The sequence below is a fragment of the Oncorhynchus keta genome, chromosome 31, assembly GCF_023373465.1.
Source record: "Oncorhynchus keta strain PuntledgeMale-10-30-2019 chromosome 31, Oket_V2, whole genome shotgun sequence".
Classification (NCBI taxonomy): Eukaryota; Metazoa; Chordata; class Actinopteri; order Salmoniformes; family Salmonidae; genus Oncorhynchus; species Oncorhynchus keta.
The window spans coordinates 940,565-967,984 of NC_068451.1; the positions used below are offsets into that span (position 1 = coordinate 940,565).

The 27,420-nt window shown below is 45.9% G+C and overlaps 1 protein-coding gene across 4 annotated transcripts; it reads right to left on the bottom strand.

Annotated features, from left to right (window-relative positions):
• Positions 1-81: 81 nt before the first annotated feature.
• Positions 82-27,420, bottom strand: LOC118364170 (AT-rich interactive domain-containing protein 1A-like). Of its 4 annotated transcripts, none has more exons than XM_035745445.2 (20): positions 25,939-27,420; positions 16,999-17,217; positions 16,245-16,856; positions 15,893-16,000; positions 14,919-15,159; positions 14,491-14,580; positions 14,008-14,181; positions 13,101-13,419; positions 10,610-10,755; positions 9,932-10,038; positions 9,477-9,686; positions 7,509-7,713; positions 6,429-6,558; positions 6,067-6,254; positions 5,816-5,975; positions 5,461-5,586; positions 5,136-5,232; positions 4,078-4,933; positions 3,744-3,874; positions 82-3,288 (listed from the first exon to the last, which is right to left on the bottom strand). In XM_035745445.2, the coding sequence occupies exons 1-20, from the start codon at positions 26,851-26,853 to the stop codon at positions 1,366-1,368; spliced, it is 6,957 nt and encodes a 2,318-aa protein (XP_035601338.1). In that variant the 5' UTR covers positions 26,854-27,420; the 3' UTR covers positions 82-1,365. The 4 variants fall into 4 exon arrangements, with proteins under 4 accessions (XP_035601338.1, XP_035601337.1, XP_035601336.1 ...); XM_035745444.2 differs by having other exon boundaries at positions 9,471-9,686; XM_035745443.2 differs by having other exon boundaries at positions 15,866-16,000.

The following is a 27,420-nucleotide window of genomic DNA, read 5'->3' on the forward strand; positions in this document are numbered from 1 at the left end:
ACGTTCACAGAGCCAGGGATTATAGAAAAATGGTACATCTGAGAAAGACACTGCGAGTGCAGTGGAACAAAACCAAACATCTTACGAAGATTTAATGTACATTTATTCTTACCACGTGGAACATATAGTATAAAGATTTCATACTGAATAAATGATATTCATTGAACCAAAAAAAAAGGGGATAGGAGGAATTTACATGTTTTTAGCTACAGTCTGAAATACAAATATCCATATCGCTGGAGAAAATAATTGTCAAATGTGTGTTTCTTCATCTAGAGTTTTTTTTGTTGTACCAGGAGAACAGATTTGATCCGAGTCTGCCGTACTAAGGAGCCGTGGAGTGAGAGGCCGGAGGGGAGAGGGTCTATCAGCAGGGACTGGATGACAGGAACTAAACTCATGGGTCACCTTCGTTTCCTCATCAACAAAAAGTGTGGGAATAGTGACACAGACAGAGACAGAGAAAGGAAGTGTAATGTACAACATCATATATATACACCACAGCAAAGCTGCATCTTTAGTTGAAAACCAGTCCTAAGAGGTGATTTATTTTACAAGGGTCAATTCATACAATCAAGGGCTAAAGAGAGGAGGTAAGGGTGTTGTAGTAGGTTCTCTGTACTTTGGGGAAAGCCTTTTAGCTTTTAACGTCAAAACTAAAATTACCTTTTAAAACTCTAGTAGAGCTGCATTGTCAACGTTTTTCTGTATGAAACTTGTTTACAGAATGCCTGACACTCAAGAGCAGTACGGTACAGAAAATGCCCTACAATCTACTGCACAGCCCTCCCAGTGAAGGTGTCTCAACAGCCAACTGAGTTGTAGGCTGACTGGTAAGCATCCAATTACAGACACTATACCATCAGATCAAGCTGTTCCTCAGTCTGCTTTACCTCCAAACATGAACCAGAGTCTGATTCACTCACTGTGCTCTCGAGGAGAGAGCAAGGGCACACATTATGCCCAAACTTACTGTAAACAGGACAGCAACTTTGGTTACAGTTTGTTTTTCAGCTATTTATTCATCTTTATTAAAAATACAACCCCCCCCCCCAACGTGTGGAACACTCCTAAACCCGGGTTCCCGCACTATGTCATCTAGTTGGCATTAATGTTACAAGTTGTGTCAGTTTGTGGAGTCTCTGGTTTGTAAATCCACCACTACAGCTTTGTGACGTCCCTTCTCCTTGAGTGAGAACAGCGAGAGAAGGCTCAGAGAATGGAATCTGAAGGGTTTGCATAAATTAAAAACAGTCACTTGAACTTTCCCTGTCCTCTACACACATACAAGCCAGGTTGTAACCAGGGGGTGAGGGGGGGGGGGACGAAACCGAGAGGAGGTGGAGCCAAAGCTCCCTACAGCTGTCATGACTGGCCAATCAGAAAGAGTACATCGCAGATGACGTGAGACACCACCGAGTTCATGAGAGGTGACACTGAGAGGTCAAGGAGGCGTGACTCGTAGAGTGTGAACTCTGAGTGGTTCTCCTCCACCTTGGCCAAGGCGTGCAGGGCCCGGGCCGCCCGCCGCATCATGTCATTACTGGTGGGCTCAAAGTGCATCCCCTGCAGGTGCAGCAGAGAGCTCTGGCTCTGCTGTAGCTGGGTGGCCGCCAGGCTGTCCTCCAAGAAGCCCAGGAGGTTACCCACGCTTCCCTTCTGCACGGCAATGGCGCGCGCTGCCATGCTGTCTCCCTGGGCCAGGTTGGCCAACAACACCACCGACATCTCCCTGCAGACGGCCACCTTTCTCTCCCCAACCAGCCGCACCAAGGTCCCATACAGCTTCTCTAACCGACCCAACGGCGGCGTGGCTAGGACCAGGTCCACATTGTTGTCTTGGATGCTCAGCTTGCTGAGAGTCTCCAGGACCAGTCTCTGGGGTGACATTGCGCTGTGGGGCCCCAACGTGGGGAAGGGGTCCTGGGCCTCAGCCGACGGGCACACGGCCCAGTGGAGGAGGCCTTCCAGCAGCGGAAGGCAGATGCTCTCGGGGTAGATGGAGAGGTCCAGCTGGCCAGAGATGTTGGCAAGAGTGACCAGGCAGTTCTCCCTCAACAGCGACAGGCAGTCCCACCACCATTCGTCCCTCTGGCCAAGGCAGTCATCAGACTCCTCCTCCTTCTCGTAGGTGAGCGGGGCCTGCTTCCTCTCAGGGTGGCGGTGGTGCAGCAGCACTAGGCGACCCAGCAGCAGCATGAGGCCAGGGTGTTTGGACATCTCCTGGTCATTGCCAGGCACGAAGGAGAGGCTGCGCACGATGTTGGAGACGCAGACGCAGCGGCGGGCGAGAGCATCCTGCCAGTTGGCCAGTGTAAGCAGTGGGCCCTCGTCCTTGCTGTGAGGCTCGTCCTCCACCACACGCTGGGGGACTTGTTGAGGAGGGCCGCTCGGTTTGTCGTTCTCCTGCTGGCTCTGGGGCTCTTCCGTCTGTGACGTTTCCTCTGTCTCAGCGTCCGAGTGCTCGGACTTCCCCTCCTTACCGTCGGCTGAGGTGTCGGTTGTTGTTGAGGCCTTCTCTGTGGATGATGGCTGGGAGGGCCTCTGATCTCCCCCACCTTTCTGCTTATCTTTCTCTGTGGGGGTAGCATTGTCCTTGTCCCCCACCATCTCTGTTTCTAGCCTTTTCCTCTTGGCTGTTGGGATGACCAGCACTCGTTCTCGTGGGACCAGAAATTCCTCCCTCCTCTCAAAGTGGGTCTGGATGTGTTCTGTGCTGTCTCCCCCACCGGCGCTCCAGTGGAGCAGCCCACTGTCAAACTCCTGCACTTTTCCTCTCTGGCTTGCCCTGCCTGCCGGAAACGGGTCCTTCTTCCGTACCATCTTCAGGGGGAGCTTGTCGAACTTGCTAGCCTGTTTGGGTCTCTCCTGGGGGGTAGCCGGGCCCAGGGCAGGGGGGTCCGATGAAGAGCTGGGCTGCTCAAAGTTAGAGAAGCTCTTCTCGTCATCTTCAGCGTCCTTCTCTTTCAGAGTATCCCGTTCTGAGCACGACTCCTGCTCATCCTCTTGCTTCACCGGAGCCTGTCCCTCGATTGTCGTCCCGGCCGGCTGTTTTGAACGTTGCACCACCACCTCTTCTTCTTCCTCATCGTCGTCATCCTCCTCTCCCTCTATGTCCTCCACCCCTGATTCCTCATCTTCCGTGCAGCTCCAGTCTCTGTCCAGGACGTCAGGGTCCAGTAGAGTCCTCTGGCCGGGGTCGCCCACCTCGTACTCGCGCAGGATGCCGAAGATCTCGATGAGGCAGCGCCGGAAGTACTCCACCACCAGCTCCAGCAGGCCAGGCAGCTGAGGAGGAAGAAATGGAGGAGAAGATCAAACGTTTGCATTGTATGACATGACAGAAAATATGGGAAAGGTTTTGGGAATAGGTGAAATGTTTAAATTTGTGAAAGGATAAATGTAAAAACAAAAGGAGCCCTAAATAAGAAAATATTACACTTCTGATTGTATAGGTTTACCATGCAGCTTTAAAAAAATAAATAAAACCTCTATCCCACATTGTGGCCAGTGTAATAATAATTTGGTGGGTGCTTATTTGTCCTATTTCACACATGTATAAGTGTGTAAATTGTTAAGCGTTTTGCATATCCGACTCTCCCAAAGACACCGTCAGAGAGTGGGGTCACAGCTAGGGTCTGGCAAAATTAGGTTTAAGCACCTTGCTCAGGGATTCAAACTAGCGACCTTTTGGTTACTGGCCCAAATCTCTAACTGCTAGGCTACCTGTCTTGTTAGCTCACCAAATTGAGGTTGAAGGTGGAGATGCTGTTGTCGTCATACAGGAGGATGTTGATGGTGTCAAGGGCCCACGTGCTCTCAGCCAACAGTCCAGACTTGAGGGACATCATCACCCTCCAAGCCTCTGGGGTCCCTGTGGAGATAAACAAATACAGTATTTTAACTCATGCTGATACCCTTCACAGTACTGATGGACCACACAATATAAACACTTTCATATAGGGCTGAAGCAACAATTGTAGTGTCCAAATGGGATCACTAAATAGTTAATACTGTATACTGCATGTATAATAATATTGTGATTATGGGTGGAGTTCTGGGTTGTGATAGCCATACCGATATCTTTCGTGGTGAGGCGTCGGCGTGGTTTTAGGATAGGGTGGGTGGCCTCCACTGAGCCTGGGGGAAAGGGCATATCTCTACGGATCAGAGGGGACTGTACAGACTGGGGCACTATGTGAGAGGCAGGGACCGGGGGCCCTGCCTTTTGCATCTTGACGCCACTGTGCATGTAGGGAGATTTACTGGGCGACGTCCGGCTCTCCATGGGGCCCCCACGGGGCATGGGGGAAGGACTGGACACCTGTGGAATGTGGTTCTGCATGGCCTGAGCGGATTGGTAGTTGGACTGCAGGGTGCGGGTCATGGGCGGGGCCGTCCCTCCAGGAACGTAGGGGGGCTGCCGAGGACCCATCTGACCTGGCCCCCATTGGCCCTCGTGGTTCATGCGTTGCTCCGATGACATAATTTCCTCCGAACCGCGGTTCATGCCGGGGTGTCCGGGTCCCTGGGCTGAGCCCCCTGGGGGGCCACCCTGCCGGTTGGGGTAATTGCCAGGATAGTTCATCTCCCCGCGGCCCTGCCACGTGCCACCCTGGGGGCCGTCAGGGCTTGGCTGCATCATCTGAGGCGGCATGGAGGGCTGGGCGTTGGGCCCAGTGGTGGCCTGCATGCGCTCTCTGTTGAAGGGGAAGGGGAACTGGCCCTGGGGACCAGGCAGGCGGCGGTCAGTGCCGGGGAAGGAGCCGCTGCTGTACTGTGGTTGGTACATCTCTGGCTGGCCAGCAGGGGGTGCAGAGGCCGCCCCTGGCTGCTGCTGCTGCTGCAGCCCTGCACTGAAGGGCCCGCTGTACATCTCCCCCTCGTGTCGCTTCGCTGGTGGGTAGCCCCCTTCCACAGGACGCTTGTAGTTCTGTACAGAGCAAATACGTTTAGGTAGGCCGTGCCATTACATTGCATCAGATGAATGTTGATAACTATTACTTTCCCCCCTATGGCTATTACTCATCTATACAGTAAGTACTACTTTTTGGGGTAATAACACATGGCTAGTGGTTACCACTTTACAGTGACGTCACACTTCCAGTGCATACACAGTGAGTTGGAGCCATCACCTGTTGTTGCTGTGGGTACATTCCTGGCTGTTGATTGGGATAGGAACCACCAGGGGGAGTACCATGGCCAGGATATTGATTACCATAGGAATCATTCCTGTAAACAACCACAACACATCAGCAAGACATTCCACATAAGCCGAGTGTCTAATATTGCTACAGTATACTGCTAGTGTACCAATAAACACTCATTGTGAAATAAACCCTCATTGTAAAAACAACCTTTACAATATTGCAGGACTATAAATGCTGGGACAGTCGGTGCATGGTGTCTGTCTGCAACAGACCGCACCTGAGATAGAGGGGTACTGGGTGGTGAACTGACCGTGGCTGCTGCTGTGATGGGTAGCGGTTTGGCGAGTACATCCCTGTGTCGGCGTTAGCGGGCATCAGGTTTGGCTGCGGTGCACCAGATCCCATGCTGCCCTCTGGGCCCATCCCCTGCTCTGGCCTGGTAAACACCACCACATAGGACAACGTTGGTTGACCACACTTAGTACAATTATTTCCATGAATAAAAAGAAAATAAGCAGACTGCTACAGTCATGATGGTGTCTATAGAAATAGAATTATACTCAATATGGCCGCCAGTCCACCCATCGTAGACACATTGACTTGCATGTGGATGTCCTTTCTAGTAATTATATGTCTATGGCCTATAAGCGTGTGTAGGGTCTTACCTCCTCTCGTAGCCTTGTCCGTAAGGGCCTGGTCCATACTGCTGTCTCTGAGCCATCGACATGTTCCCCATAGCACCTGGTGGAGGCCCACGGTTAAACTGTTGCTGCTCAGCCATCCCACTGTTAGGGCCCTGACTGGCAGGCAAGAACTGCTCCCCAACTGGAAAGAAATACACACTACGTCAGCAAGGGACCCAGCTTCCCAGCACCATCAGTTTCTAGGGATCTTTCTTGTAGCCTCTTCTACCCACCTTTCCGCATGGCACCAAAGGGGTCTTTGTTAGGCCCTGGACCCTCATAAGGCCCTGGACCCATGCGACCTGGCATCTCTGGGGTGCTCATGCCAGACTGGTAGCCAGAGTTAGAGGTCATGGAGTTCCTTCTGGGGAAAGTAGGGTCACTACCGTCAGCAAATGGGTCCTGCAGGGCCACATTGCTCCTAATAGATAGAGGGACGTTTAGTGAGTAAATAGGGATTTATCAAAGCGTATATCAGAGTTGGGGTGAATTCCATTTAAATTCAATAAGTAAATTAAACATCCAATTGAAGAATTTAATCTCCTGAATGCAATTGATAACTCAAAGAGGATGAGATTGAAGCGCTGCGACCCACCTGGCCCCGGGTGGCATCTGGGTGGGGTGTGGGGTGGAGGCAGGTGTGGGGGGCTTGAGGTCGCTGCCCTCGGCCATAGAGCTGCTGGTGGACTGGGGGGTCTGAGGGCCCTGGAGAGAACCCGATCCAGCTACCGGAAAAAAAGAGGGACATTTCAGTTAGAGTTGACTACTATCATTGGGTGGTTCGAGCCCTTGGATGCTGATTGTCTGAAAGCCGTGGTATGTCAAACTATATACCACAAGTATGACAATAATTACTATTTACTGGTCTAATTACATTGGTAACCAGTTTCTAATATCAATAAGGCACCCAGGGGGTTTGTGCTATATGGCCAAAATACTAAGGCTACGCGTTGCGTCGTGCCAAAGAACAGCCCTTAACTGTGGTATATTGGCCACACCTTATTGCTTAATTATACAGGTCATTCAATCGACATTTCTACCAATACTAGACTGGCGACATTATCTATATGAATGCAGCTGCCACTTCTCCATTAAAGCCGTTAGATACATTTAACATAGTGCACTTAGTTTTTATCATGGCGTCAGGTTCAGTACACGCCACTGCATTCTTTACCAGATAGTAAGCTGGTCCTCTGAATTGAAGTAGGTCGAGTCATTGCTTTGTTTTGATTCATAAAGTTCTCTTACAAAAATACCCTGTCTCAAGGATGGCTAACTCTGGAAATCTCTTCAAGTCTCCTCAGAGTTAGGTAAATCGACAGAGTTCCCTACAACTGGATGTGCTGGTGCCTCTCAGGCAGTTCAAAATGATGACTGGGGACCTCTTTGCTGATGAATGTGATTATTTCCAAAAATACATTTTTATATTGTATTTTGTAAAATTATGCGTATGCAGGGCTCCCTTGTGAAAGAGATCTTGGTCCCAATGGGACTCCCTGTTTCAAATAAAATACATTGACTTCCCAACAAACAAAAAAATGATACCAATTTTCATTGCAAAAAGGTTCTCATATTGGACAAGACCAGGTAGTCCCAACCAGTTTCAGTCCGGTTTCTAACGTTCGATGCCTAATAATTACGACCCAGCATAGTGTGGATAACCATCTGCACTGACCTGGGGAGGGTGGCTGGACCTTGGCCTGGTTGGACTTCTTGTTGTCAGTGATGATCTCAGGAGGGGGGTCCTCCCCGCGTTCAATCTTGCACTCGAAGGCGTACAGACACTGGATGTACTGCTTCTTCAGGGAGCTGGCGGCGCTGCTCGACGTGCCAACGTTCAGGTTGGTGGACAGCTCACGCCACTTCTTGTTCTTGTTCACCTGGACATAAAGAGCATGAAGACCGGGACATTAAAACAGGGACCAGAGAGAAGGGGATGAGCAAATAATAACCAAGAGATTGTGCATGGTGTGTTTATACGTGTTCTACGGCGTGTTTGTGCATGTGTTATACTTATTTATTGAACCTACACTACCGTTCAAAAGTTTGGGGTCACTTAGAAATGTCCTCGTTTTTGAAAGAAAAGCTCATTTTTTGTCCATTAAAATAACATCAAATTGATCAGAAATACATTGTAGACCTTGTTAATTTTGTAAATGACTATTGTAGCTGGAAATGGCAGATTTTTTTATGGAGTATCTACATAGGCGTACAGAAGCCTATTATTAGCAACCATCACTCATGAGTTCCAATGGCACACGTTGTGTTAGCTAATCCAACTTTAGAATTTTAAAAGGCTAAGTGAGCATTAGAAAACCCTTTTGTAATTATGTTAGCACAGCTGAAAACTGTTGTTCTGATTAAAGAACTGGCCTTCTTTAGACTAGTTGAGTATATGGAGCATCAGCATTTGTGGATTCGATTACAGGCTCAAAATGGCTAGAAACAAATGACTTTCTTTTGAATCTCGTCAGTCTTATTGTTCTGAGAAATGAACGCTATTCCATGCGAGAAATTGCCAAGAAACTGAACATTACAGCGCTGTGTACTACTCCCTTCACAGAACAGCGCAAACTGGTCCTAACCAGAATAGAAAGAGGAGTGGGAGGCCCTGGTGCACAACTGAGCAAGAGGACAAGTACATTAGTGTCTAGTGAGGCGGCTGTTTCTCAAACAAGTCCTCAACCGGCAGCTTCATTAAATAGTACCTGCAAAACACCATTCTCAACGTCAACAGTGAAGAGGCGACTTCGGGATGCTGGCCTTATAGGCAGAGTTCCTCTGTCCATTGTCTATTATTCCTCTGTCCAGTGTGTTATTTTGCTCTTAATCTTTAATGACACTAATGTACTTTTCCTCTTGCTCAGTTATGCACCAGGGCCTCCCACTCCTCTTTCTATTCTGGTTAGGGCCAGTTTGCGCTGTTCTGTGAAGGGAGTAGTACACAGCATTGTACAAGAACTTCAGTTTCTTGGCAATTTCTCACATGGAATAGCCTTCATTTCGCAGAACAAGAATAGACTGACAAGTTTCAGAAGAAAGTTATTTGTTTCTAGCCATTTTGAGCCTCTTAATCGAACCCACACAATCTGATGCTCCAGATACTCAACTAGCCTAAAGGACGACAGTTTTATTGCTTCTTTAATCAATACAACAGTTTTCAGCTGTGCCAACATAATTGCAAAAGGGTTTTCTAATGACCAATTAGCCTTTTAAAATTCTAAACTTGGATTAGCTAACAACGTGCCATTGGAACACAGGATTGACAGTTGCTGATAATGGGACTCTGTACACCTATGCAGATATTTGTAAAAAAATAAAATAATAAAAAAATATATATATATCTGCCGTTTCCAGCTACAATAGTCATTAACAATGTCTACACTGTAGACATTGTTAATGATCAATTTATTAATGATCAAGTTGATGTTATTTTAATACCCCAAAAATGAGCTTTTCTTTCAAAAACAAAGACATTTCTAACGGTAGTGTATATTTTTTTCCAGGAATTCCCATTGAGGTCAGAAGACCTCTTTTATAAAGGGAAACCTGGCCAAGAGGGCACCTCAATAGGGAAATAAATAGATCAAAACACACTACATACAGTGCATGCATGCATAGTACAGCGCAAACCTACACTGACCTGTGCGAAGCCTCCAATCTCCTTGACCGAGACGTAGAGTCTGAAGAGGTCTAGGGGTTTGCGGCCCACAGCAGGCAGGTTGGTCATGCCCATGGCTTTTTCCTCGATAAAGCCCAGGTAGCGGTCCACCCACATCTTCCTCTCGAGCTCGGGGCCCAACTCGTACAGACGGGTGATCTTCTCGTTGGTTGTCGTGGAAGAGCTCGACTTCTGGAAGGCGGCAAGAGAGAGCCGTCATGAGGGAAAGGGTTTTGGGTAATAAAGACATTGGTCTTATTTTCCCTTCAGTAGCGAGCTCATTGGCAACTGTAATAACCACGGAATAAAGTCAAAAGTATGATGGTAACACGTGTGTTAACAGTTTAAAAACAATATGGTTTATAACGTAGTTTCTTTTAACGTACACACAAGCCCTTAAACAAAATTGTACAGACAAAAAGCCATTATCTTATCACCTTGGATTTAGTCGGTTCCGCTTTCGGTGTTCCGTCCACTTTGTTGTTCATCTTCTGGCCCTGGTTCATTTTTCCATCCATACCAAACTCTGGACTTGGGGCCAAACCTAGGTACAAGGGTACATTGTGGGGTTGAGCACTGTTCAACAGCTTTTGAACAACAATTCTCGGGATCAGGACATATAACAATTTGTAAGTCGCTCTGGATAAGAGCGTCTGCTAAATGACTTAAATGTAAATGTAAATAACAAACAACTGCTGAACGACCAGAGGCAGCTGACATTTTTTTGTATTCTAATTTCAGACATTACAGACTAACAAAGATTCCCCTATAGAACTTATTCATACCGCGGCCATTGTTCATTGACCAACGTTATCTTCAAACAGGATAGGAAGTGCTCTGGTGAAACCAATGCAAAAACTTTCCTCAAGTGTGACTTAGATTAACAACGACTGCACTAAAACAATATTTGTTTTGGAAAACTCATCCGTCCATGCTAGAACTTTCAGATGAGAAAAAGGTCTAGTGTGAAAACACTGCAGACAAATTGCATCAGGCCTTACTTACTGGCCACCCCAAAGCAAGCCTATGCCACTGACCACTGTCCCAAAGTCATCCTGACATATCAAAAATACTTGGGGCACCATGGAGCAACAGTATTGGACAACAGTACTCACCACTGGAGTTATTGGCCATGTTGGGCCCCATAGGGAAAGGCGAGCCGCCCTGCGCGTTCATCATGCCAGGCATGTTGTTCATGGGAGGGCCATAGGGGGCGCCAGGGCCCATCATGCCAGGGGGAATGTTGGGGTAGCCAGGCATCCTGAACGATGAGGGACAACCACACTTTAAGCATGTAGCATGATTTCAGAGTGAAAAACATTCCTCTCCTGCTGAAAAACAATCAGTTATGCAACAATATCACTAAATAAGAAAGACTGTTATGAGTGCCATTGCAAGGGGGAATTTCTTGTTCTTGATACAAAATTGTCTAGTGACTTTGTACACCTGTGAAGACCGTAAAGCCTAAAGAGAGAAAATATGCTGAATCTGCATCTGAACTTTCCAATGTTTTTAATGTGTTTGGTTTTAATGCGAGAGTCAGGTATTCCTCGTAGTGACGGGCTGGAGAACATCTCGTCTGCCTCTGCCTGTCTACCTCTCAGTAAGTCTGTCTTCATCTCATCTGCTCTCTCCTCTGTTCTTTATTTTCTGCTGCTCTAATCACTCCTCCTCTCACTGCCTTCACAGGACCTTCAAAGTATAGGAAAATCTACTAGTTAGGGCCAGATATCACATACTCAACACATTAACAATGATTAAAAAAAATAACATATTGGGTGGAGGCACACACCTGTCTATATAAGGTCCTACAGTTGACAGTGCATGTCAAAGCAAAAACCAAGCCATGAGATCGAAGGAATTGTCCGTAGAGCCCAGAGACAGGTTTGTGTCGAGGCACAGATCTGGTGAAGGGTACCAAAAAAAGTCTGCAGCAATTGAAGGTCTCCAAGAACACAGTGGCCTCCATCATTCTTAAATGAAAGAAGTTTGGAACCACATAGACTATTCCTAAAGCTTGCAGCCCGGCCAAACTGAACAATCGAGGGAGAACGGCCTTGATCAGGGAGGTGACCAAGAACCCGATGGTCACTCTGATAGAGCTCCAGAGTTCCTCTGAAGATGGGAGAACCTTCCAGAAGGACAACCATCTCTGCAGAACTCCACCAATCAGGCCTTTTTGGTACAGTGGCGAGATAGAAGACACTCCTCAGTAAAAGGCAAAACAGTCTGCTTGGAGTTTGCCAGAAGGCACCTAAATTATTCTCAGACCAAATGAAACAAAGATTGAACTCTTTGGCCTGAATGCCAAGCGTCACGTCGGGAAAAAACCTGGTGGTGGCAGCAGCATGCTATGGGGACGTTTTTCAGTGGCGGGGACTGGGAAGCTAGTCAGGATCGAGGGAAAGATGAACGGAGCAAAGTACAGAGAGATCCTTGATGAAAACCTGCTCCAGAGTGCTCAGGACCTCAGACTGGGGACGAAGGTTTTATCTTCCAACAGGACAACGACTAAGCACACAGCCAAGACAATGCGCGAGTGGCTTCGGCACAAGTCTCGGAATGTCCTTGAGTGGCTCAGCCAGAGCCCGGACTTGAACCCGATTGAATATCTCTGGCAAAACCTAAAAATAGCTATGCAGCGATGCACCCCATCCAACCAACAGAGCTTGAGAGGATCTGCAGAGAAGAATGGGAGAAACTTCCCAAATACAGGTGTGCCAAGCTTGTAGCGTCATACCCAAGAAGACTCGAGGCTGTAATCGCTGCTGAAGGTGCTTCAACAAAGTACTGAGTAGAGGATCTGAATACTTATGTAAATGTAATATTTCAGTTCTTATTTATAATAAATAATCAAACATTTCTAAAAAAAAAAAACTGTTTTTGCTTTGTCATTATTCGGTTGTGTAGCTTGATTAGGAAAAAACAACAATTTAATCAATTTTAGAATAGCATGCTGACCACGCCACCATTGCAAGATGAATATACATATACATGTTATTCAATCATTGAATCCAGACTGCTCGCACATGTCTGCATAGCCAGACACTAAAATAGAACTTGGTTCTATTTATGACGCACTGCAAGTCCTGCCTCTCCCATCTCCTCATTGGTTTATAGGAGCATATAACCACATGGGTGATTGAAAGATGAACCGAGGTCCACACTCCAGTCCAGTTGGTAATGGTAATGCACCTTAAAGTTGGTTGCCAACCACCATATAAAGTCCAAAGAAGAAGCCTGAAGGAGGAGAGATTACTAGGGGGAAAAAAACTTGTTTTACCCTTTTATCTGTGGATTAATTGTCGGAGTAGAGGACCTTGTGCATTTCAGGTAAAATAACAACCCAATGTTTATATCCCAGGACAAATTTTTATCCTTTTCGACCTGTCCCCAAATGAATATTGTGGGTTCATTTTGATATTTTAACCTGCGTGTCCTGATCGCGTCTAGTGTGGGTGGACAAAATCAACATGCGCGCGAGCAAGCTGTCTGGTCAGCCTGTAAGGCTGTAACGTAACAAAATGTGGAAAAAGTCAAGGGCTCTGAATACTTTCCGAATGCACTGTACATGTGTAATATGGTTTAGTAAAAAGTATAGTGTACCTGCTGTGTATGGAGTTGGTAGCAGCGTGTTGCATGACTACAGCTGCAGCCTCCTGGGCCTTCCGGTTGAGGCCGGGGGGAGGGCACATCCCTGAGCCCACCTGAGGTGGCATGTTACCCATGTTGGGTGGCATGTTGGGCCCCATGTTGGGGCCATAGGGACGCACTCCCACCTGGCCCGGAGGCATTCTACCAGGGGGGATGCCTGCAAATGGCAGCCCCCCTTGCCCAGACATGGGGTTGCCAGGGTTCATGGGGTTGCCCATGCCAGGGTAGTTGGCATTGGGCATGTTGTTGTATCCAGGTTGCCGGGGATAACCTGTAATAGAATGGACAAAAACAATGTGTGTAAAAAATGTTAAAAAATAAAAACTGCTCTGGTGACATTGGGAAGACTAGTTATATGCGCAAAACAACAAACTAAGTCTTTAATCAACTTGGGGTTCTATTGTGAAAGGTGTACATGACTGCTAATGTCTGTTGAAGCTAATGCTAATGTCTGTTGAAGCACTATACCAAGCTGACAGTGGATTTGTGCACACTGAGCTATGAGCCTGCCATCATAGTGGCAACTCTACTGACAGGGGGGGCTCTGCTATGTCAGCTGACTGTTCTCCATGGCTAAAAATAGCTGCGCTAGGCTAGGAGAGGGAGGGATGAGCTGATAGGAGGGAATTCCTATGAGACAAAAATACATATTCCATGGATTTGGCTGGGGGAACAAACAAGAAGCAACTTGACAGGATGGTGAGATAATTAAGTGGGAAGCATTTATACATTGGCAGTCAAAATGATTAAGAGTCTATTTGGTATATCAACTGAGTTGTTATTTTTCAAGTGCACCAAATGTTGATATTTTGCCACCAGCCCCTTTCCTTTGTTGCACAGTGTAAACCACAGAACTCACCTTGTGGGCCATACTGCCCACCCTGAGGTCCGTAGCCCCCCATGGAGTTGTTCTGCTGCTGATAAGGTCCCATCCCAGGGTGCATCTGACCTCCAGAGGACTGTCGGGGTGACAGGGGAGAGGCAGACTGTGGTGAGCCGTAGGGGGGCATCTGGGGGTTTCTCTGCATGAACCCTGGCAGGGTCAGAGAAGAGAGGGTGAAAGATGTTAATCCTCCAACAAAACACTGGAAATCTCTCATAAGACACATCAGAAGGCTTCGGTACAGAAATTTGCCAGTATTTACGGACATGGTAAAAGTGTTACATGTAATATTATTTGAAGTACCAGAAAGTACTTATTGTTACCACACAATTTTCTGGTAAGTACCAGGTACCATAAAAGAAAGTGCAGCCAAAGTTGCATTAAAACAAAACACTGTAAGTGATCCCTGCAGAGCGGGGTAGTACTGTGTGAGGGGATTCTCAGTTAGGGTGAACTCACCTCTGTCCTGGGCCATGGGAGACTGGCTCATGGCGGGGTGCAGACTCCCGTCAGACTGAACACTCGATGGTCTAGGGGGCATCTGGGTCCCTAAACAACAGAAGGGTCGTCTCAGTATGTAAATAACAAGTCTGAGTAGGAACAAGGCCACAAATGTCACTACTTAGTTAACAATATTTAAGGGACACTTAAATTAATCCAACAAAATGACCATAGATTGCTTCTTGTGTAAATATTTTCTGTCTGGATTTTAATGATTTGTATCCTACTGCAGCCAAGCACCGTATCGTTTTAAAAGATTGAAACAGTGGAGCTACTGCAGTCAATCTATGGTCATTTTGTTGTTATCGTGTATATGTATAACAAATTGCATGTGTCCTAGTACATGTCAGAAAAACCCATGTATGTGTGCGTACTCGTGTGTTCACCTGGCATGGTGGCGGGTGAGAGGGGTCCTGTGCGGGAGGTGGTGGCACTGGCAGGGGAGCCGGCGGGCGACGGCGAGGGCCCTCGGATGCCTGGCAGATGGGGAGAGGTGTGGGGCGAGAAGGGCGACTGGGCCAGGTTGCTCTGCTCACCCTGGCTGCTTGACACACCTGAAGTGCTCACGCCAGGACTCAGAGCGCCATCCGTGCCCGTGGGCAGGTCATCGATGGAGCCCGAGAGATCCTGCAGACACACAAGACAGGAGAGAACGGGCCTATGGTGAGGAGACGCTGTGGAAAAACGCCGGCCTGATGAAATCGACATGACAGCCATTAGCTGACTGTACAGTTAGCAGTGAGACGTCTTGATAACGACTCCATGCACTTCCTGTAGCTCTGTCTACCAGCACAACAGAAGCACATACAGGATGCAAGCACAATTTAATCTCCTTAGTCTTGGAAAGCATGGCAGCACACTTTCTACTAGATTTGGAGACATGTGACACACATAGTTATGGTTATTGATCTTGTCGAGGAAAAGAGAGCATATTAGAGCAGGGGGTTGTCATGGTTACGATGGATGTGTGCCGACTCAGCACGGAGCAGCCCTGCCATGTAAATTTGATACAATCTATACCGTCGCTTTCGCTCTCATTTTATCCAGGCCGAGCTCTGCTCAAATGTACATCTCAAACATACTCAAATGTTCATCTCCCAGACTGCCACACAACATTTCTGCAAGTTCGCTACGCATGCCCAATGACATCTACAGACACACGCACTCAAATGCCATACAAAATAAACACGGGTAGCATTAATTAACCACAACACCACACACACCGGTTTGACTATGTTAAGACTAAAATGGGTCATGGAATCACGCAAACATGTTTCAATGCATTATGATTTCAGAACAATGTAATAATTTGATTTATAGGCGTATAGTATACCTTTGCACAGGTTGGGTGAGGACTCACCGGTAGGCTGGACGGCCGGCCTTGTACGCTGACGTCCTCCGAGCCACTTTTGGGCTGGTTGGAGGGAGGGGCGCTAGACTGGGAACTGAACGAGTCCTGGGATATCTCCTGGGGGAGAGAACGAGACAATCGGAATTGAAGAGCATTCACATACACATATATGTGTACATGAGAATACACAGTGACCATACCAATGCCTTCCATCTGCTTAGCAAGTATGGCAACCGGTACTGCACGTTCAATGACGATATCAAAGGTACCTCAATCATAAAACATAAATTGTGTGCGCGCACGCACACACACACACACACACACACACACACACACACACACACACAAAATTCAGTTGTACCTGCTGTGGTGGAGGAGGGAAGCGTTGGTAAGGTGACTGCTGTGACTGTTGCTGTGGGGGATTCTGGGAGTAGGATGCAGGCTGGACCTGTGGATGCTGGCTGTGACCTGGTGGTTGCTGAGGGGGTTGAGCGGGTGTCTGGGGTTGCTGCTGCTGTGTGGAGATCTGCTGTGGGCCCTGCGTGGGATAGCTAAGCTGGGGCTGCGACCCTGCTGGGACCTGGGAGCTGGCCTGCTGTGGTGGCTGGCTGGGAGGCCCCTGCTGCTGGGGGTAAGGAGGCTGACCAGACTGGGTCTGAGCCTGGACAGGGCCCTGGGAGTAGGGAGGTTGAGACTGTGGGGGCCCTTGGGATGGACCTGGCTGCGGGCCCTGGGACTGGGGGGGCATATGGGGCTGCGGATAGGGCGGCCCACCCTGGGCATGGGAGGATGACGTCTGGGAAGGGTGGGGCTGCTGAGGGTAGGGTGTTTGACCACCCTGCTGTCCTGGAGGTGCCTGGGGGTAGGGCCCTTGCTGCTGGCCTGGGTGTGAAGCCTGGCCCTGTTGGCTGTAGTAGGGCCCTTGGCCCGGAGGCCCATAGCCTCCTGGTCCCTGCTGTCCATAAGATTGCATCTACACACAAATACATACCAAAGTTAGAAATCAAACAAATGGTAGGCATATGATAAGCAAGCCATATAGTAGTGTGTGAAGAGAAGGGCTGATTTCAGTGTGAGAGAATGTAGGATTAAGTCAGCTTGATGACACCACTGACCTGCTGCCCGTAATGCATGCCTCCCATAGCCCCAGGGGTGCGGCCCTGAATGGCCACCGGGTATCTCTGGGAGCTAAGTGGACCGTAGCCTTGGCCCGGGTATGCATGACCCTGCTGGGCTCCTGGGGGAGGCCCCTGCCCAGACTGTTGGGAGTATGGACTGCCCCCAACATACGGCTGGCCTCTCATTTTAGCCATTGGATCCATTGCACCTGGGGGCTGTGGAGCAGAAGATCAAATACATGAACAACACTTCATAAGATGAACACTATAAAACATTATGACAGGTACGGGTGACAGGATGTACCACAGATCACAAAAGACTTTGATACGGGCAGATGACTACACTATAGTTTATAGGCACTTTAATTATCTAGCAGGGGTCTCTCATGCAAGCCAACTCACACATTTCAAGTTTCCCAACACAGCAAGAGCTATAGGGATGCATTTTCCCATCCTGATAGGTAAAAAAACAGAAAATATGACAGAAGGCAAGTCAACAGAACATGTGAAAGCATTTACAAGAGCCAAGCGAACGAGGGGAGTTTTATTTATTAAATTTTTCCCACGATCATTAACCTTTTTTTGTGCCATAGTTACAGAGCAATATATACAGTGCCTTGCGAAAGTATTCGGCCCCCTTGAACTTTGCGACCTTTTGCCACATTTCAGGCTTCAAACATAAAGATATAAAACTGTATTTTTTTGTGAAGAATCAACAACAAGTGGGACACAATCATGAAGTGGAACGACATTTATTGGATATGTCAAACTTTTTTAACAAATCAAAAACTGAAAAATTGGGCGTGCAAAATTATTCAGCCCCTTTACTTTCAGTGCAGCAAACTCTCCCCAGAAGTTCAGTGAGGATCTCTGAATGATCCAATGTTGACCTAAATGACTAATGATGATAAATACAATCCACCTGTGTGTAATCAAGTCTCCGTATAAATGCACCTGCACTGTGATAGTCTCAGAGGTCCGTTAAAAGCGCATCATGAAGAACAAGGAACACACCAGGCAGGTCCGAGATACTGTTGTGAAGAAGTTTAAAGCCGGGATTTGGATACAAAAATATTTCCCAAGCTTTAAACATCCCAAGGAGCACTGTGCAAGCGATAATATTGAAATGGAAGGAGTATCAGACCACTGCAAATCTACCAAGACCTGGCCGTCCCTCTAAACTTTCAGCTCATACAAGGAGAAGACTGATCAGAGATGCAGCCAAGAGGCCCATGATCACTCTGGATGAACTGCAGAGATCTACAGCTGAGGTGGGAGACTCTGACCATAGGACAACAATCAGTCGTATATTGCACAAATCTGGCCTTTATGGAAGAGTGGCAAGAAGAAAGCCATTTCTTAAAGATATCCATAAAAAGTGTTGTTTAAAGTTTGCCACAAGCCACCTGGGAGACACACCAAACATGTGGAAGAAGGTGCTCTGGTCAGATGAAACCAAAATTGAACTTTTTGGCAACAAGGCAAAACGTTATGTTTGGCGTAAAAGCAACACAGCTCATCACCCTGAACACCCTATCCCCACTGTCAAACATGGTGGTGGCAGCATCATGGTTTGGGCCTGCTTTTCTTCAGCAGGGACAGGGAAGATGGTTAAAATTGATGGGAAGATGGATGGAGCCAAATACAGGACCATTCTGGAAGAAAACCTGATGGAGTCTGCAAAAGACCTGAGACTGGGACGGAGATTTGTCTTCCAACAAGACAATGATCCAAAACATAAAGCAAAACCTACAATGGAATGGTTCAAAAATAAACATATCCAGGTGTTAGAATGGCCAAGTCAAAGTCCAGACCTGAATCCAATCGAGAATCTGTGGAAAGAACTGAAAACTGCTGTTCAAATGCTCTCCATCCAACCTCACTGAGCTCGAGCTGTTTTGCAAGGAGGAATGGGAAAAAATGTCAGTCTCTCGATGTGCAAAACTGATAGAGACATACCCCAAGCGACTTACAGCTGTAATCGCAGCAAAAGGTGGCACTACAAAGTATTAACTTAAGGGGGCTGAATAAATTTGCACGCCCAATTTCTCAGTTTTTGATTTGTTAAAAAAGTTTGAAATATCCAATAAATGTCGTTCCACTTCATGATTGTGTCCCACTTGTTGTTGATTCTTCACAAAAAAATACAGTTTTATATCTTTATGTTTGAAGCCTGAAATGTGGCAAAAGTTTGCAAAGCTCAAGGGGGCTGGAGTCGGAAGTTTACATGCACTTAGCTTGGAGTCATTAAAACTTGTTTATCAACCACTCCACAAATTGTGTTAAACTATCGTTTTGGCAAGTCAGTTAGGACATCTACTTTGTGCATGACAAGGAACTTTTCAACAATTGTTTACAGACAGATTATTTAACTTATAACTCACTGTATCACAATTCCAGTGGGTCAGAAGTTTACATACAATAAGTTGACTATGCCTTTAAACAGTGTGGAAAATTCCAGAAATGATGTCATGGCCTTAGAAGCTTCTGATAGGCTAATTGACATAATTTGTGTCAATTGGAGGTGTACCTTTGGATGTATTTCAAGGCCTACCTTCAAACTCAGTGCCTCTTTGCTTGACATCGGAAAACCAAAATAAATCAGCCAAGACCTCAGGAAAAAAAATGGTTGACCTCCACAAGTATGGTGCATCCTTGGGAGCAATTTCCAAACACCTGAAGGTTGTACGTTCATCTGTACAAACAATAGTACGCAAGTATAAACACTATGGGACCACGCAGCTGTCATACCGCTCAGGAAGGAGACACGTTCTGTTCTCCTAGAGATGAACGTACTTGTGCAAAAAGGGAAAATCAATCCCAGAACAATAGCAAAGGACCTCGTGAAGATGCTGGGAAAAAAATGGTACAAGAGTATCTATATCCACAGTAAAACGAGTCCAATATCGACATAACCTTGAAAGGCCGCTCAGCATGGAAGAAGCCACTGCTCCAAATCCGCCATAAAAAAAGACAGACTACGGTTTGCAACTGCACATGGCGACAAAGATCATACTTTTTGGAGAAATGTCCTCCGGTCTGATGAAACAAAAATGGAACTGTTTGGCCATAACTACCATCGTTATGTTTGCAGGAAAAAGGGGGAGGCCTGCAATCCGAAGAACACCATCCCAAAAGTAAAGCACAGGGGTGGCAGCATCATGTTGTGGGGGTGCTTTGCTGCAGGAGGGACTGGTGCACTTCACAAAATAGATGGCATCATGAGGGAGGAAAATTATTTGGATATATTGAAGAAACATCTCAAGACATCAGTCTTAAAGTTAAAGCTAAAGTTAAAGCTTGGTCGCAAATGTGTCTTCCAAATGGACAATGACCCCAAGCATACTTCCAAAGTTGTGGGAAAATGGCTTAAGGACAACAAAGTCAAGGTATTGGAGTGGCCATCAAAGCCCTGACCTCAATCCCATAGAAAATTTGTGGGCAGAAATGAAAAACTGTGTGCGAGCAAGGGGGCCTACAAACCTAATAATATAATAATATAATAATAATATATGCCATTTAGCTGACGCTTTTATCCAAAGCGACTTACAGTCATGTGTGCATACATTCTACGTATGGGTGGTCCCGGGAATCGAACCCACTACCCTGGCGTAACAAGCGCCATGCTCTACCAACTGAGCCACAGAAGGACCAACCTGACTAAGTTACACCAGCTTTGTCAGGAGGAATGGGACAAAATTCACCCAACCTATTGTGGGAAGCTTGTGGAAGGCTACCCGAAACATTTGACCCAAGTTTAAAACAATTTAAAGGCAATACTACCAAATACTAATTGAGTGTATGTAAACCTCTGACCCACTGAGAATGTGATGAAAGAAATTAAAGCTGAAATAAATAATTCTGTCTAATATTATTCTGACATTTCACATTCTTAAAATAAAGTGGTGATCCTAACTGACCTAAGACATCATTTTTACTAGAATTAAATGTCACAAATTGTGAAAAACTGAGTGTAAATGTATTTGGCTATGGTGTATGTAAACTTCCGACTTCAACTGTATGTATGTATGTATGTATGTACGCATGTACGTATGTACGCATGTACGTATGTACGCATGTATGTATGTATGTATGTACGCACACACACACACACACACACAAAAGTATTTAGCCAGCCACCAATTGTGCAAGTTCTCCCACTTAAAAAGATGAGGCCTGTAATTTTCATCATAGGTACACTTCAACTATGAAAGACAAAATGAGAAAAATAATCCAGAAAAATCACATTGTAGGATTTGTATAATGAATTTATTTGCAAATTATGGTGGGAAAATAAGTATTTAGTCAATAAAAAAAGTTTATCAATACTTTGTTATATACCCTTTGTTGGCAATGACAGAGGTCAAACGTTTTCTGTAAGTCTTCACAAGGTTTTCACACTGTTGCTGGTATTTTGGCCCATTCCTCCATGCAGATCTCCTCTAGAGCAGTGATGTTTTGGGGCTGTTGCTGGGCAACACGGACTTTCAACTCCCTCCAAAGATTTTCTATGGGGTTGAGATCTGGAGACTGCCAAGGCCACTAGGCCTTGAAATGCTTCTTATGAAGCCACTCCTTCGTTGCCCGGGCGGTGTGTTTGGGATCATTGTCATGCTGAAAGACCCAGCCACGTTTCATCTTTAATATCCTTGCTGATGGAAGGAGGTTTTCACTCAAAATCTCACAATACATGGCCCCATTAATTCTTTCCTTTACACGGATCAGTCGTCCTGGTCCCTTTGCAGAAAAACAGCCCCAAAGCATGATGTTTCCACCCCCATGCTTCACAGTAGGTATGAGGTTCTTTGGATGAAACTCAGCATTCTTTGTCCTCCAAACACGACGAGTTGAGGTTTTACCAAAAAGTTATATTCTGGTTTCATCTGACCATATGACATTCTCCCAATCTTCTTCTGGATCATCCAAATGCTCTCTAGCAAACTTCAGACGGGCCTGGACATGTACTGGCTTAAGCAGGGGGACACGGATTTGAGTCCCTGGCGGCGTAGTGTGTTACTGATGGTAGGCTTTGTTACTTTGGTCCCAGCTCTCTGCAGGTCATTCACTAGGTCCCCCCGTGTGGTTCTGGGATTTTTGCTCACCGTTCTTGTGATCATTTTGACCCCACGGGGTGAGATCTTGCGTGGAGCCCCAGATCGAGGGAGATTATCAGTGGTCTTGTATGTCTTCCATTTCCTAATAATTGCTCCCACAGTTGATTTCTTCAAACCAAGCTGCTTACCTATTGCAGATTCAGTCTTCCCAGCCTGATGCAGGTCTACAATTTTGTTTCTGGGGTCCTTTGACAGGTCTTTGGTCTTGACCATAGTGGGGTTTGGAGTGTGACTGTTTGAGGTTGTGGACAGGTGTCTTTTATACTGATAACATGTTCAAACAGGTGCCATTAATACTGGTAACGAGTGGAGGACAGAGGAGCCTCTTAAAGAAGAAGTTACAGGTCTGTGAGAGCCAGAAATCCTGCTTTTGTAGGTGACCAAATACTTATTTTCCACCATAATTTGCAAATAAATTTATTTAAAATCCTACAATGCGATTTTCTGGATTTTTCCCCCCTCATTTTGTCTGTCATAGTTGAAGTGTACCTATGATTAAAATTACAGGCCTCATCTTTTTAAGTGGGAGAACTTGCACAATTGGTGACTGACTAAATACTTTATATATATAATAATCTCAAATGGAGGGCAGTCTGCCCAATCTTAAATAAAAACATCCTTAGCTGTGCTTCTGTTTGGTTCGAGGCCAAGCCGGTTTCCCATTGGGGGGGGGGGCAATTCTGGCTCTGAATGAATGACATCATAAATGGAGGGAGAAGTAGGCTACTCACTGTTCTCTGTTATGATGCGAACACAACTATGAGTCATGTATCGTCTCAATGGAGAAAGTTCTTAAATCTCTAGGCCTCCATCTCCTCAACATTATAATTTCACTCTGTAAATCGCTAACCTTAGGCCTATCCGTTTAACTTGCGCAACTCAAAACAACCTGAACAAGGGTCATCAAAAGATTCCATGTCGATAACAACATTAATAACAACAAATGGACAAGCTAATTAAAACATAAGCATTCATTTACCACAGTCGATTCTTATGGGCTTGGATTCTTTATCTGTACCCTTGTCAATGCACACTGCTCTGAGACTTGAGACAGCTCTGGCACGTCACTGCTAAACAAAGGCCTTTAGAAATGGAGGGCAAAAAGTGTTTCTTGACATTTCCCAGCTTCCAGATAATTAATTGAAATAAATAAAAGCAGCACATGGCTAATCTGCATAAGACAGAGTGGAGACTCCCTAGGCGAGGGAGAGGCGGCTGGACGGTCTCTGTGATTGGCCAAGGGGGTTAGAAGGAATTCTTAGTCACACAGAGACAGAGTGGCACATGAGATACAGCAGCTACTCATGCCACACACACGGCTCATGTTCACCTCACTATGCAGTGTCAACACAGGAATGTCATTGATAGATAAACCCATCAAATGGGACATAGTGGATGATGTCTCCCTAACATGTTAACATTGGCATGCATTACCATCCTAACAAAGATCCTATTGATGACCAAAACATTGTCAGGTAGAAGTACAGGTGAGTGAGTATTACTGCTTTAATATGCTAGTGAGTTATGGCATGTAACCAAAGACAACTGGGCATCCATCAGATTGGCCACACTGTAGTTTCGAAGCATATATATATATATATATATATACACACACACATTTCATGACAGTTGGTTAGTTCTGGGCGATATTCATGCATAGATAAATCTGCTCTGACGACCTCAGCTTTCTATGATATATAAAGTGGTCACGCCCAAATATGATTGCGCCAGATTGGGTTCTCAGGTACTGCAGCAAGTTCTTGTTGTAGCCTACATAAGGGTTCCCCATACTTGGTCCTAGACCCCCCCGTTTTGGTTTTTGCCCTAGCACTACACAGCTGATTCAAATAACCAACTCACCATCAAGCTTAGTATTTGAAATCTACTGTATAGTAAAAGAGCAAAAACCAAAACGTGCACCGAGGGATGCCCCAGGACCGAGTTGAGGAAACTCTGGCCTACAGTGGATCAAATTCAGTTGCTTCCAAATGTGAAAAATCCTGTCAAAATGGTCTGCGAACCTGACCTTGTCAAATAATGTTATTTTAGCAATGTCTTTATTTCATTCATATCACACCCACACAGTCTTTGATCCTTCAAATTGTTGTGTTAAATGTTTATGATGGATTGCTCATCATCTGGCATCTAGTGTACACATCTTCGTTTCAAATTTGTAGCTCATAAATGCGTGGTGCAGAAACAAAAACTATTTAAAAGGACTGTGATAATACCTTATTAACTTGAGTGATTTACCTTGTCACTTTACGTCGATCCAAAACGAGAGGATACAGTGGATGCTTAACAATGAGGGTCAAGATACTACAGCCATTTTCATCTGCCTTTCTTTATAGGATGGTGCAAATACGGTTAGGAACTTAATACGTGAAGGCTACAAAGTTCCGTAAACTCTTCTATTTGCCATGTTGGTCACGGTTGCAGTTTTGTTTATGAATCTAGAAATTCAACAGGTATGGGTTAGGCTATAGCATGTCAAATAAAAATAAATAAATAAAAAACAGTGGCACAGAAAATGGCACACAATTATCAACCTGGATTGACAAAAGTTAAACGTAATTAACTTGATCAATGGGACAAACTCTGATCATCTCTCATTATGTGGTCCTTCTGTAGCACAGTTGGTAGAGCATGGCGCTTGTAACGCCAGGATAGTGGGTTCGATTCCCGGGACCACCCATACGTAGAATGTATGCACACATGACTGTAAGTCGCTTTGGATAAAAGCGTCTGCTAAATGGCATATATTATATTATATATTATTATAGAATGCATGTGGAATAGTGCAAACAGGCGTTTCATACGTGTGGGAAACAGATGATTGCAAAGTAGTAATTTAGAGAAATTGTCAAAAATGCATTAAGTATGAGCACTCATGGATTTGTGCAGTGTGGAGGAGTGCACTTATCAGGATTTTTTTTTTCTGCCTTACAGCATATGCAATTATAAATGGCCAAGAGCACAGGATGAGGAGCCAATCAGATCTCAGCTAGCATGTCAAACCAAGACCAACTGTCTACTGGGTTTGACAGCAGGATTTTTACCTCCACAATTCAAAACCCAGAGCAAAGCAACCTGCACTCAGTCACTCAAATCACTAGGCCAATGTTTACAAGCAGAATGCAGTGATGGAAGCAGTTCCTGACAACAGAGGCGCCAAATGACACTCATAAATAGGCCAGTGTTGTGTTGATTAAAATGTAACATTTTACATAATTTAGTTACTCATACGGTCCACTTAAAATCACTTTCAAACACACGTGTACACTTGAGTCTAGGCAAAATCTGTGTTCTGAGCTTGCTAATGCTGTGCACTGACTTCACAATTTCCATAATGATCAAAACAGACTTGTGGACATAAAAATGTATAGTCTATTCATAAACATTAAACTGTATTCCAAAACGACTGACGTTAGCAGTGCAAACGATAAGAAATGCACTATTAAGGAATAACTGTTTAATTACGTTATACACCGTCCTGCCGAGAAACAAGTCTGAGTAATGAATATAGGCCTTTTGAGCTTTTTCACCTCATTCAAGATTCGGGCCTCCATTCTCTCAACGTTCGAAGTTCAATCTCATAAGGAGGATTGCCGAAGAAGAGTTGCCTGAAAGTGATAGAATTCATACCAACTAAATAAATACTGTTTAATGAGATGGTGTTGGAAAAACGAGAGGCAGCCATTTTAGAGTGTCTTTGCAAGCGAACTGGCTTGCAACAATGGCTGGCCTGTTACGTTGTGAATTACATACATAAGATTACACCAAATGTACAGTAAAAAAGATTCGTTAGAACATGGGCCTTTACCTGGCTTCTACCTAGGGGTTGCCCTGTACTTCCAGGGCTCATAGGCGGCGGATGATGGGTCCTTTGTTGCCAACCCGGATTCCCCCCTCCATACTGACCGCTACTGCCCGTGTCTGTTGGTCCCTTACTAGCTCCTTCCTGATTACTATATTCACTAGATGGGTAATTTGGATATACCCGCGTGGAGCTCGGAGAGGTTAGGAGCTGGTTGAGGGTAGGGGTAGATGTTGGCTGTGGATTCCCCATATTATATCTCTGATTGTTGTAAGATGCAGCCATTGCTGTGGGTCCTCCTGCTGGTTGCTGCTTAACGTTAGCTGGCTGTCCCCCAGCAGCCGGAGCCTGGGTATTACGCGAGGGGTTCATGCCGTATCCTTGGCCAGAATAGGGAGTTCTGTTCGGGAATGGATTGTAATTGTTAAACTGGTGGTTAGAAAAGCCATGGTCGTGCGAATTGGGTTGATATGGGTCCATCATATTGCTCGACTGCACGGCTGGACCTGCAGCAGCTGCCATGCCAGGGCTTTGTTGTCCGCCATGTTGATGAAAAGGGGCCCGGCCGTAGTGTTGACTGTATCCATAAGAAGGTGGAGGAAAACCGGACCCATGGTGGTGTACCATCCCAGGATGGTTATTCCCCTCGGATCCGATGGAATCATTCTGATTATTAATAGTCCTGGACGGGTTCCCGTTCCCGTTCTTCATCTCAGGTTCCCCTCCTCCCCCTGCATTTCCAACATCGGCCCCGTCCTGCAGATCCCCCCGGCCCGGAGATCCGCGCTCTAATCCCGACTGCTTGTTTTCCTGCTGCTTTTCCCCCAGTATAGAATCCTCATTTGGGTCTCGATCCGACTTCTTTAGTTCGGAAGGCGGGCTTGTGTTGAGAGTGGCGGCGCTGGCGACCTGAGCGGCCATAATACCCCCCTCTCTCGGCGAGTCAGTCACAATCAAACGCTAGCATTGAATATAAATAATTGTTTATAACCATTTATCCTTGTCCCGATTCATTCCCACCCCTTTCACCGGACCGAATCCGGTTGTCTCCTGATTCCGATGTGAAAATAATTGGACACGTAATAATAAACCTCAAGGATGCATAAACAGACATATATTCTGGGGGTTCTATTACTGAGCGAGAGTAGACGCAAGGAACGGAGCGAACCAGCACGAGGCTCCGCGAGATACAGCCATTTTACTGAGCCGTACAGGCAGAAGTAAAGTACGGATTGGCGCTCAGTGGGAACACGGAGTGGATTCGTTCAATTTTACATTGCATACGGGCACAAGAGTGGTTGCATTTGTAAAGTAATGTTTGGGTTTTAAATGTAACTATTCTCAAAACATGCATAATTTCTTTGTTCCATTCTTTCGACAGTTTTTGAACAAATCAACATGCGACAGGCCAAGCAGGCACCTGATGATTGAGTGATTATGTTTCATGATTTGGAAGTCTGAATAATAATTACTATTAAATACATTGTT

Excerpts from the sequence above, each read along its gene's own strand:
- LOC118364170 (XM_035745441.2), bottom strand. The coding sequence starts at position 26,853 with ATGGCCGCTCAGGTCGCCAGCGCCGCCACTCTCAACACAAGCCCGCCT. Across the intron at positions 17,218-25,938 it reads AACCCCTAGGTAGAAGCCAG|CCCCCAGGTGCAATGGATCC; the intron begins GTAAAGGCCCAT and ends TCTGCTCCACAG. Across the intron at positions 6,255-6,428 it reads CAGATGCCACCCGGGGCCAG|GAGCAATGTGGCCCTGCAGG; the intron begins GTGGGTCGCAGC and ends TCTATCTATTAG.